Below are 15419 nucleotides of genomic sequence, written 5' to 3'. Positions count from 1 at the left end.
CACATTATTGTTACATATAAGTTTGTACATAGAACAACACCGACAATAACGACTCCATCCAAATATTTACAAATTACAATCATTCAACACGAACAACACAGCATATTTAAGAGAGTGCCCAGGGAACACACAATACCCCATACACAGTGGCCATATACAAGCATGTAGCTCATAGGAACGATGGCATGTTAATCTATATATAATACTTGCATGGCTGCGGTGGGTGCCAATTTTACCTTACCATGACTCATGCGAATATCATCCACCATTCAGACATATCATCATTTTCTTCATGAACATAATTATTCTCTTTTTTAAGATCAACCACGATCCTTGTTTTTTGAGAACGTTTCTTGTCATTACCCAGGTCAATATCATGATAGCAACCTGTGAATGGGGAGTGAATTTCCAACTCTTTGAGCTCAGGAACCGTGCTCACCTCAACTTCAACAATCTCCAGCACTTCCACGTCAATCATCTTCATCTTTTTGAGGCGTGGAAATTTGGATGAAGCAAATACAAGTTTCTTGTCCTTGTACGAGCCAGGGTATAATGCAAGGGTGGCAAAAAATGGAATCTCAGACAGCTTGCTAATGAATTCCTGAGTCACATATGTTTTCTCCAGAGAAAGCATGATGAGATTAGGGAGACAAAAGGATTCACTACCATCTAGATCAGATGAATGTACCAGATCCCCACTTAGGAATATAAACTTGACACGTCGGAGGGAAGCGGTGGCGAAGACATTTGAAGGAATAATTTTACCTTCTAAGATCAGGGTCCTAAGGCTCTCAAGTTTGTCTAGAGCACCAGAAAGAGCTTTCACATTGACATGTGAGATATGCCAGATTGACAAGAACTCAAGATGGATCATCTCTCCTAGTGTCCTTTCCAAAGTCAGCTCCTCCGAAACTTCTTCAAGATCTATGGAGTCAAGTGTATGCAGCTGCTTCAAGTTGCCAATTTGCTTGGGCAGTTTGAGGACAAAACCAAGGACGTGTCTCAGGGTCTTAATCATCCAAAAGGACCTTGGGAGCTCTCGGACATTAGTTTCCCTCACGTCCAATGTTTGGAGGCTAGTGAGTCTTCCGATGGACCGTGGGATATGTTTCAGTGAACATGATGTGATGCCAAGGTACTGCAAGTGCACAACATTGCCAATTGCAATTGTCAAAGTCTCACCAATCTTAATGCCTTGTAGATTGATGACACGGAGAAACTCAGATCCATGAAATAGTTCCTTGATGTTTGATATGATGTCTTTCTTCATCTTAGAGATTGCCCTTCGTTGAGATAAATGAAACATATATGCCCGACTTCCTTTGGACCTGTGCCCCTGGTTACCTTTATTAGGCTCTTGCTCATACTGAGAGAAGATGGATCGTAGCTGTCAAACCCGATTTTAAGGATAAAATGGGATGCAAAATTTTATGTGCGCCCAGAGATCAGTCACACACATAAGCCGACAAATTATAAATAGTATCATCACAAGTGTTTATTATATCATGAATAATAAGACAGTCTTCACATAAATGTAGCGGAAGTATAAAGAAAAATCTCTTGTGGAAGCTCCATATCACTGGGACGTCAACTAGTTGACCACAAGTCTAGTAATCCTCAGGAAAGTCGTCATTACCATAGCCATCTGTTACCCATCCGGGATTTTTATCTAAATAATGAAAATAAACAAGGGTAAGTACATGTCGTACTCAACAAGGGTAACATGGGGTTCATGAGGCTCAAAAGGCTTGACACAGGTTTAACAGCATCCAGCTTTTAGTTGTCACAATTTTAGCATAAGAGTAGCAACAAGTGGTTTCAATCCCATATAAACACATGATCAATGTAAACATGAATAATGAATAGCATAAATGGATAATTCTTAGTGATAATCTATTCCATAAGGGTTCCAAGGCCGCTCGTGACCATGAGCACAGCTGATATACCAGTTTTACACTCTGCAGAGGTTGTACACTTTTACTGTGAGTCGTGATACCCATATGTCCGGGTTAATTACTCCCAAAACACTCCCAAGGTGAGCAGGCAGGGTTCACTATGAAGCCTTTCAAAGGTTCGTCTAACAAGTTAGGTCCATTAGATTCACTCGGCAAACAGATATAGGAATCCCCTGTCGAATGGCATAATTCCATCACGACTATATACATAAGAGTAGAGGCTATCCTATACCCGATTCATCAAGCCATTCTTACGCCTATAAACATAACCACTAACAAGCTAGAAAAGGTCCTCATACTGAGCTAAAGCCAGAGCCATATAGCCCTCATAGCTGTACTGTAAGTCCCAGATTATCACTTACTGATAAGTCCTTAGGGAGAGGAATCTGAAGCATTTAGAAAGTAGCTAAACACTCCAGCCCCCTATTTCCAAGTTGCTAAAAAGTCATATTTTAATGTTTATTGCATATACCATTAGTCAAGTTACAAGATCATGGTTTAGTTGAGCACTAGCAAAGGGAAGAACTTTGAGACAAACCTTGTAGTTTTGGAGTTAATGGGCATTTATGTTATCCTTGGAAAGGAATGGTTATCTTCTTGTAAAGGAGTAATTAAGTATGCTCAACGTTCGGTGCTTCTAACAACACCGTCAAGAGAAAGAATTGAGTATGAGGGTATTCAACCTGCACCTGAGGAAGATGAGAATGACGTATTAGAAGGTGTGTCCTGTGAGGTTAGTAAAGTGGACCGTGTGTTTTCAGATGGCAATGTAGAGGAACAAATACCTTGGGAAGGAGATATGAGACATCTATAGTTGGTTCTATGTGGATTTAGAATTGTATTTGAGAGTTGAGTAATTTGATCTGAGCATATAAAGTCATTAATGTTTTAAAGTTGGTTATAGAACCTACTTTGGAGCAAGAAAGTAAGAAGGCTCTGTTGGAAGGTGGATATTTTAAGGAAGAGAATTAATAAGTATGGACTAAAAAGGAAAGGTGGCCTAGTGATTGGAGTTACCTGAGTATCGTTTGGAGTATTTGTCAAAATCTTGGAATTAGTTTGGTAAGTTACTTGAAGCAAGGTTATCGTATGCAAAGTGGGATCCTTATAAAAAGATGGAACTACACGAGGAAGTAAAGAAGAATCTAAAAATGAAGTATCTCTATCTCGTAGTCGACGTCTTCTGAATCTTGGGGACGAGATTCATCTTAAGGGGGGGGGGGTAGAATTATAACACCCTAAAATTTATACTTTTTAAAATAGAATTAACATGATTTATTTATGAATTTTGTGCACAAGAAATATAGGAAAAAGAATACTTTTAATCATATTAAAACTCATCATAGGGTGTAGCAACATGGTTGTGCATACATGCCGGTGTATTTGATTTATAGCAATGAGTGGTTGAATCCAAAATTCAAAATGAATTCAAAATGTTTTTGAAAATGAAATTAAAAATGGTTTTGAAAGAAAAGATTTTGAAAATAAAAAAGACTTTAAAAAGTTGTAAAATTTATTTTTGGAAAACTTACCAAAATTTCTCATTTTTATTTGAGTTGAAAAGTATATTTGAAACTCTATTTGAATTTGCATTTGGTTCATAATTGAATTTGGTTTTGAAAACAAAATAGAAATGGAAAATCCTCTTCTGGCCCGGTCGGCCTAGCTTCTCCTCTCTCGCGGGCGGCCCATCTCTTTTCCTTCATTTGTGAGGCCCAACTGAGCCTCACCGTCGCTTCCCTCTCTCTCGGCCCAGCGCACCCCACGACCCAGTAGCGCGCAGATGCCATCCTCTCTCTCGCTCTGTCGCGGACACCTCAGGCCTGCATGTCAGTCGGTGCTGTCTTCTACCTCACGCTGTATCCGCGTCCGACACTACCGCCGATGGAGTCCCCATCCGCCCCGCGTCGCCTTGCACTCCAAGCAGCTTCCCGGCCTTAAATACCGATGCCCGCACCGCGCCGCCCTCCCTGTCGCGTTCCGGAGTGACCGCCACCTTGTTGCGCCACCGTGCCAAGCCGAAAACCTAGTGCCACCGTCCACTGTCACCCCACCAAACCGCGTGTCATCTCCGTGCATCTTCTACCGTCGAGAACACATAGGTGAGCACGCTGTCCTCTGATCTGTCTCCCGGTGCTCTTTGTTTGGTTAACCATGGCCTCTACGCTGTTTTCACCGAGCTCCGATGAGCTCTGGTCATCACCGGCCATGGCACCACCACCTAGAAGAGCCGCTCCAGCGACCCCATCCCCACTAACCTCCCTCAGCCGTCCATCTGAGAATAGACAGCCACGATTAGATCCCTAGCCCAGCATACCCCTTCGGTCCACCAAGACCCGTGGACGTGGTCCACTGTCACGCGTCCACAGCACAGCGCACCCGGCTCACGTGCTATAGCCGACCCCGCTCTACCACGTCACCGGAGACCAGGTCAGCCGCCGGCTGCCGCTGCTCTTTTGAATAGAAGCCCCTGCAGATCTGTGATATAGGACCCGCAGTCCATCTCTTTAGAAAATAATTAAATACAGGCCCTTGGTTTTTCTGTTTTGGCCCCTGCCCTTTCTCCTATTAGTGCCCGTGGTCCACTGGTAGATTTAAAAATCAGATTTTATTTATTTTAATTCAAAAATTAAGTTTCATCTATTTACAAAATTGCCACTACCTTCTGTTGGCCATATCTTCTTCGTTTTAACTCCAATTTGACCCGTTCAAGTTGCGTTAGATTCATAACAACGTAATCTACGTATTAGTTGCATTGTTTAACATGTTTAAAACTTTTGAATGAAATAGTAATTAATCTATATGAAGTTACTTTCCTAATTAAAAGCAATTAGGGTTTTTCACTGTAGTCTTTTATAAATAAAATAAGATTAATCTTATGTGGATTTCTAATACAAATATAATTTGGTTTAAAACAATTAGATATTCTATGAAGTATCTTATATATGTTTTATAATCATTAAAATAAATGGAGTTTATAGTTTTCCTTATTCTCGAATAAAAGCTACTTAGGTTTTTCACTCCAATCTTTTCTAAATAAAGTAAGATTAGCTTTCTCTTGGTTTTCTAAATCAAAACTAATTTGACTTAATATGATTTAGATATTTGTATAGAATATTCTATATATACTTTTATAAAATAAATAAAGACTATAGTTTTCTTTTCCACGTATAAAGTAAATCTTTTGGTAGTGGTATCTTTTTCGTTATAGCTCCGATTAGCGTGCTTCTCACGTCTGTGTGTTCGTAGCAACATGTAGAACATCTTTAAAACCTTTTTACTTGCTGTTTATTATGGTTGGTGTACTGTTCTAATTTAGATCTATTGTTTGCTTCATGTATGATTGCATGGATGCTTGTGTGGTGCTTTATGATCATGTCCAGTCGGTGGGCTATACGTGGTGAATCAAGAAGTAGATCTTTAGAGTTTTGGACTTGAAGACGGATCAAAGTTTAAGGCAAGTATAGCATAGGATCTTCCTTGTTGTCCTATTCATCTTAATATCATTTTAATCATATGCATGTGTCTTGGCAACCGTAGTAATTTTCCTAGCTATTTGATTTTATGGATTCTTTGATTCCTATGGGTTATTGCATTGGGTAGTATGATGCTAGTGCTCAACTAAAGCCATGACCTTGTAACTTGACTAATGGTATATGCAATAAACATTAAAAGATGCTTTTTAGCAACATGGAACAAGGGGGCTAGAGCATTGGGCTATTTTATGGTGCTTTAGATTCCTCTTTCTAAGGACTTATCTATAAGTGATCATCCGTGACTTACAGTACAATTGTGAGGGCTACATGGCTCTGGCTTTAGCTCAGTATGAGGACCTTTTCTAGCTTGTTAGTGGTTACCTTTATGGCGCAAGAGGGGCTCCAACAGGTATGATCTCGGCCTGCCAAGAGGGTGCACTTTGGTTTCTTGGTATTTTGTTAGTCACTCCTTGGAGGGGGGTTCATGCTTATTGATGGGGAAACCTTAGCGACCCTAACTTGTTAGACGAACCTTTGAAAGGCTTCATAGTGAGCATGCCAACCTTCCTTGGTAGTGGGTTAAGAGGCTCACGACCTCTGGCGAAAGGGTAAATCAGGACTCATGGTGAAAGTGTACAACCTTTGCAGAGTGTAAAACTATTATAACAGCCATGCTCATGGTCACGAGCGGCCTTGGAACCCTTACGGAATAGATGATGAACACTAATGATACTGATGTTGAAGATGCTCACTAATGATTAATGTTTATGCTTTTCATTATTTATTGTAACACCCTAAAAATTGCTCTTTTTGAAATAGGGTTGAAAAGATTTAATTTGATATTTTTGAGCTCATAAAAACATAGGAAAATAATTTTTTTATTAAATTAAAATTCAGCTAAGTGTTTGAAGGAGTCCAAGAAGAGGTTGAAGTAAAACCTATGTATTAGCTTTGTCAGATCTGGACAAGAGCTTTATATCCACTATGGTGCACCTTGTCAAAGGTGTGGGATGTGTTCTTATGCAAGAAGAAAAAGTAGAGGCCTATGCAAGAAAACATGAGATGGAACATCTGACGTATGATCTAGAGTTATCCATTGTGGAGCATGAGGTGCTATCTATTTGGGCATAAAACGTGACATCTAGGAGGATCACAAGAATCTACATGACATCTTCACTAAGTTGGTCTTGAGCTTGTGTTATCCTTGTTGGAATGAAATTGGTTATGACTTGGAAAAACGATATCACTTCGAGGAGCAAAGTCATGACCGATGCCCTTAGCAATGGAGAATTGTGCTAAGAAGGTTCGGGTGACACCAAGGACTATGAATTGTATTCAAGGTTTGAGCAGCTTAACCAGAATCCTTAATGTTTTGAAGATTGGTAGTAGAATCTCCTTCTTTCCAAGAGATTTGTCAGACTCCATTGGAAGGTGGATATTTTAAGAAAGAGAATTGGTATTATAGGAAAGGTGGCCTAGTGATTGGAGATACCTGAGTATTATTTGGAGTATCTATCAGAATCTTGGAATTAGTTGGCAAGTTACCTGGAGTAAGGTTATCATATGCAAAGCAAGGTGGAATCCTTATCAAGAAGATGGAACTACACGATGGAACTACATGAGGAAGTAAAGAAGAATCCAAAGACGGAGTATCCCTATCTCCTAGTCGACGTCTTCCGAATCTCGGGGATGAGATTGATCTTAAGGGGGTAGAATTGTAACACCCTAAAAATTGCTCTTTTTGAAATAGGGTTGAAAAGATTTAATTTGGTATTTTTAAGCTCATAAAAACATAGGAAAATATTTTTTTATTAAATTAAAATTCATCATAAGGTAGCAACATGTTTGAGCATACATGCTTCTGCATTTGGATTTTTGTACTGAGTGGTTGAATCCAATATTCAAAATGAATTCAAATTCTTTGGAAATAAATTTGAAAGTGGCTTTGAAGTAAAAGAAAAGAAGGAAAAGAGAATTTGAAAATAAAAGAATTTAAAAAGTTGTAAAAATTATTTTGGGAAAACTTAAAAGATTGCTCATTTTTATTTGAATTGAAAAGAGTATTTTAACCATATTCAAATTTGATTTGGTTTATATTTGAAATTGGTTTTGAAATGAGAAAAAAACAAAAAGGAAAACTCACTCTCTCCCTCTCTCCACTACGTCAGCCCGCTCAGCTCCGTAGCGGCCCAACACCACTTCCTTCCTCCCCACTTGGCCCAGCCTGCTCCCATTTTTATTTTCCCCCGTAGCCCAGCTCTTTCTCTCTTTCCCCGCTTCGCCACGCGCCCGCTCTTGGGCTGGCCCAGCAAAGCCATGCAGCTGCCGTGCTTGCCTTCCTTCTCCTCTCTCACTGCCACCCTAGCCCCATCTATCAGTGGGGTTTTCTTCCTCCTCGCATTGCAACCACGCCAGACTCTGTAGCCGCCACCGAGGAAGTCCGCTGCCGCCATGTCTTCACGTCGTGCCGTGCACCCCACGCCACCGTGCCTCATAAAAGCTGAGCCTCGTGTCTGCCGCCTCTATCCCAAACCCTAGATCATGCTGCCTCGCCTCAAGCCGCGCCACCGCTGCGAAACCCTAGCGTCGCATCGCCATCTGCTCCATTGTGTCCTCTGCCCCTTATGTGCCTCAACGTCGACGATAACCCCCTAGGTGAGTTCGCCGTCGCCCGCTCTTTCTTCCCGTGCTTTCCCCATCGAGTTTCGCACCTAGAATCGCCCTTTCACCAATCACTAGTGAGCTTCTTGCTATCAACCATGGCACCGCTGTGCACAACACTGCTCCAATGACTTCTATTTCCCCGTTTGATTTGCACCGCCCGATGTGCGATCAACGATCTAGATTAGAACCCCGTATACCCCTTCATAACAGGTGAATCATGCACCATAGACCACATGCACGGGCACCAACTCCATGAGCCCACAGCTGGTGCACCATCTTCCCCCACTCCCGTCGTGCCACGTGGTAGCCACGTCACCCTCCCCTGCTAACCGTGCACCCTTTAGCACAAAGGCCCCTATGTTTCCCCAAAATAAACTTGTCGTCCAGTGTCCGTGTAAAGTAATTGTAACCAGGCCCTTATTTCTCCTGTTCTAGCCCCTGGGTTTTCTCAAAATGGTACCTGCAGTCCAATCTTTTGTAAAATTCAGTTTTTATTTGTTTAAAAGGAAAAAAGATCTAGTTATTTACAGTTTTGCCACTATCTTCATTAGGCCATAACTTCTTGGTTTTAGCTCCGTTTGGACCAGTTCAACTTGCGTTAGGTTCGCAATTCCATAATCTACATGTTCATACTACTGTTAGATATGTTTTCAACTTTTAAAATTCAAGGTTAGATTTAATCTATTATTTTATTAAAGGATATCTTGTTTAATTTATATCTTCTACGTTTTAACTCTGATTTGATCCTTTCAAGTCGCGTTAGATTCGCAACGACGTAATCTATGCATTAGTAAAAATATTTATCATATCACTAGCTTTGGGATTTCATGGTTTAAACTCTAACTTGAATAATAATTATGCAACTAGATTCATAAATAAAATATGATTAATTCTACTTTTGTCTTCTAAATGCAAATGTGAATTTTGACTTAATACAACTCAGGTATTTCTCTGAAATATCTTATACATCCTTTTATATAGTTAAAATGAATAAAGCTCTTGGCTCACTTTAATAAAGCAAATCTTTCGGTAGTTGTATCTTTTCAACCGTAGCTCCGATTAGCGTGCTTTTCGCATCTGTGTGTTCGTAGTAACGTGTAGAGCACCTATAAAACCTTTTTACTTGCTGCTTCATATGTTTAGTGTATTGTTCTAATTTATATCTATTGTTTGCTTTGTGTATGATGGCATGGATGCTTCTGTGGTGCTTTATGATCATGTCCAGTCGGTGAGTTATACGTGGTGAATCAAGAAGCAGATCTTTGTAGTTTTGGACTTGAAGAAGGATCTAAGTTTAAGGCAAGTATAGCATGGTATCTTCCTTGTTGTCCTATACACTTTTAATCATTTAATTCATGCTGCATGTGTCTACCTTGGCAACTGTAGTGATTTTCCTAGCTAATTGATATCCTGGATTCCTTGACACCTTTGGGTTATTGCATTGGGTAGCTTTTCTAGTGCTCAACCAAAACCATGATCTTGTAACTTGACTAATGGTATATGCAATAAACATTAAAAGATGCTTTTTAGCAACATGGAACAAGGGGCTAGAGCATTGGGCTATTTTTATGGTGCTCTAGATTCCTCTCCCTAAGGACTTATCTATAAGCGAACATCCAGGACTTACAGTACAGCTATGAGGGCTACATGGCTTTGGGTTTAGCTCAGTATGAGGACCTTTTTTAGCTTGTTAGAGGTTACCTTTATTGGCATAAGAATGGCTTGACGAATCAGGTATAGGACAACCTCTACTCTTATGTGTATAGCCATGATGGAATTGTGCCATTCGATAGGAGGGTTCCTATATCTGTTTGCCGAGTGAATCTAATAGCCCTAACTTGTTAGACGAACCTTTGAAAGGCTTCATAGTGAACCCTGCCGACCTTCCTTGGTAGTGGGTCAAGAGGCTGATCACCTTGGGCGAAAGGGTAAATTATGACTCACAGTGAAAGTGTACAACCTCTGCAGAGTGTAAAACTGGTATATCAATTGTGCTCATGGTCACGAGCGGCCTTGGACCCTTATGGAATAGATGATGAACACTGATGATACTGATTATAAAGATGCTCACTTATGATTACTGTTTATGCTATTCATTATTCATGTTTACCAGATCATGTGTTTATATGGGCTTGTGAATAAACTTGTTGCCACCCAATTGCTAAAAGATGACTCATTAAAAGCTAATCACAGTTAAACCAGTGTTAGCCTTTTTGAGCCTCATGAACCCCATGTTATATTTGTTGAGTACGGCATGTACTTACGCTTGCTTTATTTTTTTCAATTATTTGGATAAAAATCCCAGATGGGTACCAGATTGCTAGAGTTTGGAGGAATTACGCTTGTGATCAACCAGTCTGTTGTCCCTGTGGAATTGGAGTCTTCACCCGAAGATCGGAGTTGTTTTTCCGCTGTATGCTGTCTAAGGTTATACCTTTTATATTAAGTACGTTATATATTGAGCATTTATCCTTATTTGTTGCTATATGTGAGATTTGACTTCCTGGGCTCACATATGGTGTGTATCTGGTTTTGTCCTTAAAGCCGAGTGCTACAAATTGGTATCAGAGTAATGCTGACTGTAGGACGCAAGCCTAGTTAGAACTGGACATTTTAGCATGTTTTCATCTCTGCTTAGTTCTTGCTTTCTCTCCAACCTTGTTATTTGCTAAAAGTTATGCTCACTTCAGCCTTTGTTCTGTTACGAAAACCTTGTCTATATTCTAAATCTTTGCTCTCCATCTGTTAGATGGGTCATAATGAGGAGGCCACCGGCATCAAAGGTCAGGAGGACCAGGCTATGCTGTCCTTGATTGCATTCGACAAGGAGAAGCTTTTAGCTATGCAACAACAAGTACTTGAAAGAATGACTCAACATGGGAGTTCTCAATAGTGCTTGCCACAAGGTCAAACCAACATACCAAAGGGACCAGTGAAGGGACAAGTGGTAGAAGCTTGGAAGAAAATGAAGTCCAATGAAGGTGCTGGTAGTAATATGCTCGGAAGTCAGTATCAATGTCAATGCTGTAAGCATTATGGTTTTTCCTGTCTTCAGAACAAGTCTAATAAGAGGGAAGTCAAGGTGAACCTGAGTTGTGAGGCCAATGTAGATAAGAAGAGGAAAACAAACTCACCAGAGCCAAAATTGGGAAGCAATCAACATTCGAGTTCTACTACGTTGTCACATCCAGCTTCAATCCCTAGTCAGATAAACTCAGACTCTAAAGAGTTAGAAGTTTCTCAAGCTAAGATTGCTCCACTCTTTCCTCATGAGGTATGCATAGATGGGTGGACGATCACCTATAAGGAGTTTCAACCCCGAAGGATCAAACGAGCTAGAAAGCGGTCTAGTTTAACAAAGATGAACCTTCAGAGTCAGCAAGCTAACAATACTCTAAGCAACAATTCTGTGGAGTATGACATCACTAAAGATCCAGCTAAGAGATGGTGTTATCATTGCCGGCAGGAAGGACATTATGTTAAACTTTGCCCACAGAAGAATCAACAATTGTACCATGGAAGTGGCCAGAGTCAGATCACTACAAGGTTGCTACTAGAAAGTGTCAGTGACACCCAACCCGAAAGAAGCATTCGGTGAGAGTGATGAATGAAGAAGTCATGCTAGACAATCCAAGATCCTTAGTTCAGGAATAGGAGTTTGTGCCCTTTATGTAATAAAAACGATAGTATCGCATGTTGAGTCAATGATTGAGTTGTGCACCTTTATTGCTTTGTTGAATTGTCATTATGTTTATGATTGTTTTGCATCTTTGTAATGAGTGTAATGATCTTGTGGGATTTTGTCACAATTTCATTTAGTTTATAGGCCTAAGGCATAAGGATTAATGCAATAAATAGATGGGTTTCGCTTATCTCCTGTTTTCCCTATTCTGTCTTTTGAAAGCAGCTAGTCTTTATCGGCTTATATCTCTGTTCTTGGATGACCTAAAATTATGGAAAAATTCTGGACAATAGTACACTTCCATGTCTTTCTCTGAGCACAAGAATCAGCCTGATAACTATTTCGGTTATGGAGATACGAAAATCACAAGGCGATGCATCTGTGCTGTTTGGAACCTGGAATTGTTTATCTTGTGCACTGTTTTCGACCAAGTTAATTGTAGAATTTGGAAAAGTATTCTATAAGGAAGATGTGGAGGATTTGATAAGCTTTCCAATGGTGTAAGCTACAACTTCATTGGAGTAACTGAATAAGAGTTACAGCTGTTTTACTGTGCTGCTGTTTTTCATTCCATGAAGAATTTCAGATTTCTTGTTCTTGCTCATACACGGGAGTATCATTGGGATGTCATAACGTCTTGATACTAGTTAGCTCATCTGGAAGGAGATGCAAGCTACCTTTTTGTGTCCCCTAGTTGATCTTTTCTTAAGGGGGGTAGCCAAGCTAAAGAAGTTGCAAGACGAAGGTTTCATACGTTCTAGTGTTTCACTTGAAAGTATAGGTTATGTCTCTAGATGAGAAGTCACTATTAAGCATAGGTATCTTTGCTAAAAATGTGTTACTCGTTGGATCAAGGGGCTCAGGTATTTTCCCATATTGGTTATCACTTCAAGTTATTATCAATTGGGAGTCAATCTTCAACATACTCAAGACAAGTAGGCACAGATGACATAGGAATGGGATATCTAATAACTACAGATGGTTCTTTTGAGTCTCAAGAAATCCCAATGATATACTAAGCATGACAAAAAGGTTTGGATTGAAGAAAGTTAATGATGTGATAGGAACCCACTCAAAGATGTGAGAAACTCAGAGTTTTTAATAATGAGGTTTGGTTAGAGGTTCAAGGAAGGTTTATCCAAGATCATCAATTATTGGTAGAACTACCGGAGAAGCTTTTAAGTTAGTTTGGATCAAGAGACCTCAGCTAAGTGTTTGAAGGAGTCCAAGAAGATGTTGAAGTAAAACCGATGTATTAGCTTTGTCAGATCAGGACAAGAGCTTTATATCCACTATGGTGCACCCTATCAAAGGTGTGGGATGTGTTCTTATGCAAGAACAAAAAGTAGAGGCTTATGCAAGAAAACATGAGATGGAACATCTGACGTATGATCTGGAGTTATCCATTGTGGAGCATGAGGTGCTATCTATTTGGGCATAAAAAGTGACATCTAGGAGGATCACAAGAATCTACAGGACATCTTCACTAAGTTGGTTTGAGCTTGTGTTATCCTCGTTGGAATGAAATTGGTTATGACTTGGAAAAACGATATCACTTCGAGGAGCAAAGTCATGACCGATGCCCTTAGCAATGGAGAATTGTGCTAAGAAGGTTCGGGTGACACCAAGGACTATGAATTGTCTTCAAGGTTCGAGCAACTTAACCAGAATCCTTAATGTTTTGAAGATTGGTAGTAGAATCTCCTTCTTTCCAAGAGATTCGTCAGACTCCATTGGAAGGTGGATATTTTAAGAAAGAGAATTGGTATTATAGGAAAGGTGGCCTAGTGATTGGAGATACCTGAGTATTATTTGGAGTATCTATCAGAATCTTGGAATTAGTTGGCAAGTTACCTGGAGTAAGGTTATCATATGCAAAGCAAGGTGGAATCCTTATCAAGAAGATGGAACTACACAATGGAACTACACGAGGAAGTAAAGAAGAATCCAAAGACGGAGTATCCCTATCTCCTAGTCGACGTCTTCCGAATCTCGAGGACGAGATTGATCTTAAGGGGGTAGAATTGTAACACCCTAAAAATTGCTCTTTTTGAAATAGGGTTGAAAACATTTAATTTGGTATTTTTGAGCTCATAAAAACATAGGAAAATATTTTTTTATTAAATTAAAATTCATCATAAGGTAGCAACATGTTGGAGCATACATGCTTCTGCATTTGGATTTTTGTACTAGGTGGTTGAATCCTAAATTCAAAATGAATTCAAATTCTTTGGAAATAAATTTGAAAGTGGCTTTGAAGTAAAAGAAAAGAAGGAAAAGAGAATTTGAAAATAAAAGAATTTAAAAAGTTGTAAATTTTTTTTTTGGAAAACTTAAAAGATTGCTCATTTTTATTTGAATTGAAAAGAGTATTTTAACCATATTCAAATTTGATTTTGTTTATATTTGAAATTGGTTTTCAAATGAGAAAAAAACAAAAAGGAAAACTCACTCTCTCCCTCTCTCCACTGTGCTGGCCCAGTCAGCTCCACAGCGGCCCTGCACCACTTCCTTCCTCCCCGCTTGGTCCGGCCTGCTCCCATTTTTCTTTTTCCCCCATAGCCCATCTCTCTCTCTTTCCCCGCTTCGCCGCGCGCCCACTCTTGGGCCAGCCCAGCAAAGCCATGCAGCTACCATGCTCGCATTCCTTCTCCTCTCTCGCTGTCACCCTAGCCCCATCTATCAGTGGGGTTTTCTTCCTCCTCGCATCGCAACCACGTCGGACTCTACAGCCACCGCCGAGGAAGTCCGCCGCCACCACATCTTCGTGTCGTGCCGTGCACCGCACGCCACCATGCCTCATAAAATTCGAGCCTCGTGTTCGCCGCCTCTATCCCAAACCCTAGATCATGCTACCTTACCTCAAGCCGCGCCACCGCCATGAAACCCTAGCGCCACCATCGACATTTGCTCCATCGTGTCCCATGCCCCTTCTGTGCCTCACCATCGATGATAACCCCCTAGGTGAGTTCATCGTCGCCCGCTCTTTCTTCCCGTGCTTTCCCCGTCGAGTTTCTGTTTACACCAAAATTTGGGAAGAAGAACGCGGGAACTTGAAACTTCCAAGATTATGTCATCAAGGAATCGATTGCATAAGGATCGATATCAGCTGATTCAGATGTGGCACTAGAATCGGCTCTCTTCAAATGATGTCAGCAGATAATGACAATGAGCTATGGTTGGCATCAGGAAAGACATGTCAGACTCTACAAAAAGGGAAAGATTAGGGTCCAAGTTATCTTAAATTAGGAACTTTTTGTCTTATACCAAAGATTGTAACGAGTCGTACTTGAGTAGGATTCATGCTTAGGCCCGGGTATAAATATTGGACCCCAGCTATTGTAAAAGGACATCCAATCAATCAATACAAATTACTTTTTTTGGCTCCGTGCCAACCCTTAGGAGTAGGAGTAGTGTAGATCTCGGCGAGTTCTTCAACAAACAGGGCTGCATTGGTCCGACCGACCTCCAGCTTGTCTATAAGTACCATCATGGCTTATACTTCCATTTGTACGGCTGCATCGGTTAAGTTTGACCTCCACTGCGAACTCTAGTTTAAGCTAGTTATCGACTCTTATCTAGTTCAAGTATGGCTGCATCGGTCCGGCCGACCTCCACTGCTCGAATTAGATTAAGGTCAAG

General features: G+C 40.4%; 1 protein-coding gene across 1 annotated transcript; it reads right to left on the bottom strand.

Annotated features, from left to right (window-relative positions):
- Nucleotides 1-247: 247 nt before the first annotated feature.
- LOC136507131 (disease resistance protein RPM1-like) lies at nt 248-1306 on the bottom strand. The gene has a single exon (XM_066501954.1). It carries the CDS (start codon nt 1304-1306, stop codon nt 248-250), a length of 1059 nt encoding a protein of 352 aa, XP_066358051.1.
- Nucleotides 1307-15419: the final 14113 nt, after the last annotated feature.

This window comes from Miscanthus floridulus, chromosome 15, assembly GCF_019320115.1.
Source record: "Miscanthus floridulus cultivar M001 chromosome 15, ASM1932011v1, whole genome shotgun sequence".
Classification (NCBI taxonomy): domain Eukaryota; kingdom Viridiplantae; phylum Streptophyta; class Magnoliopsida; order Poales; family Poaceae; genus Miscanthus; species Miscanthus floridulus.
Note: the sequence above shows the minus strand (reverse complement) of the source record. Positions and strands in the feature narration are given on the sequence as shown.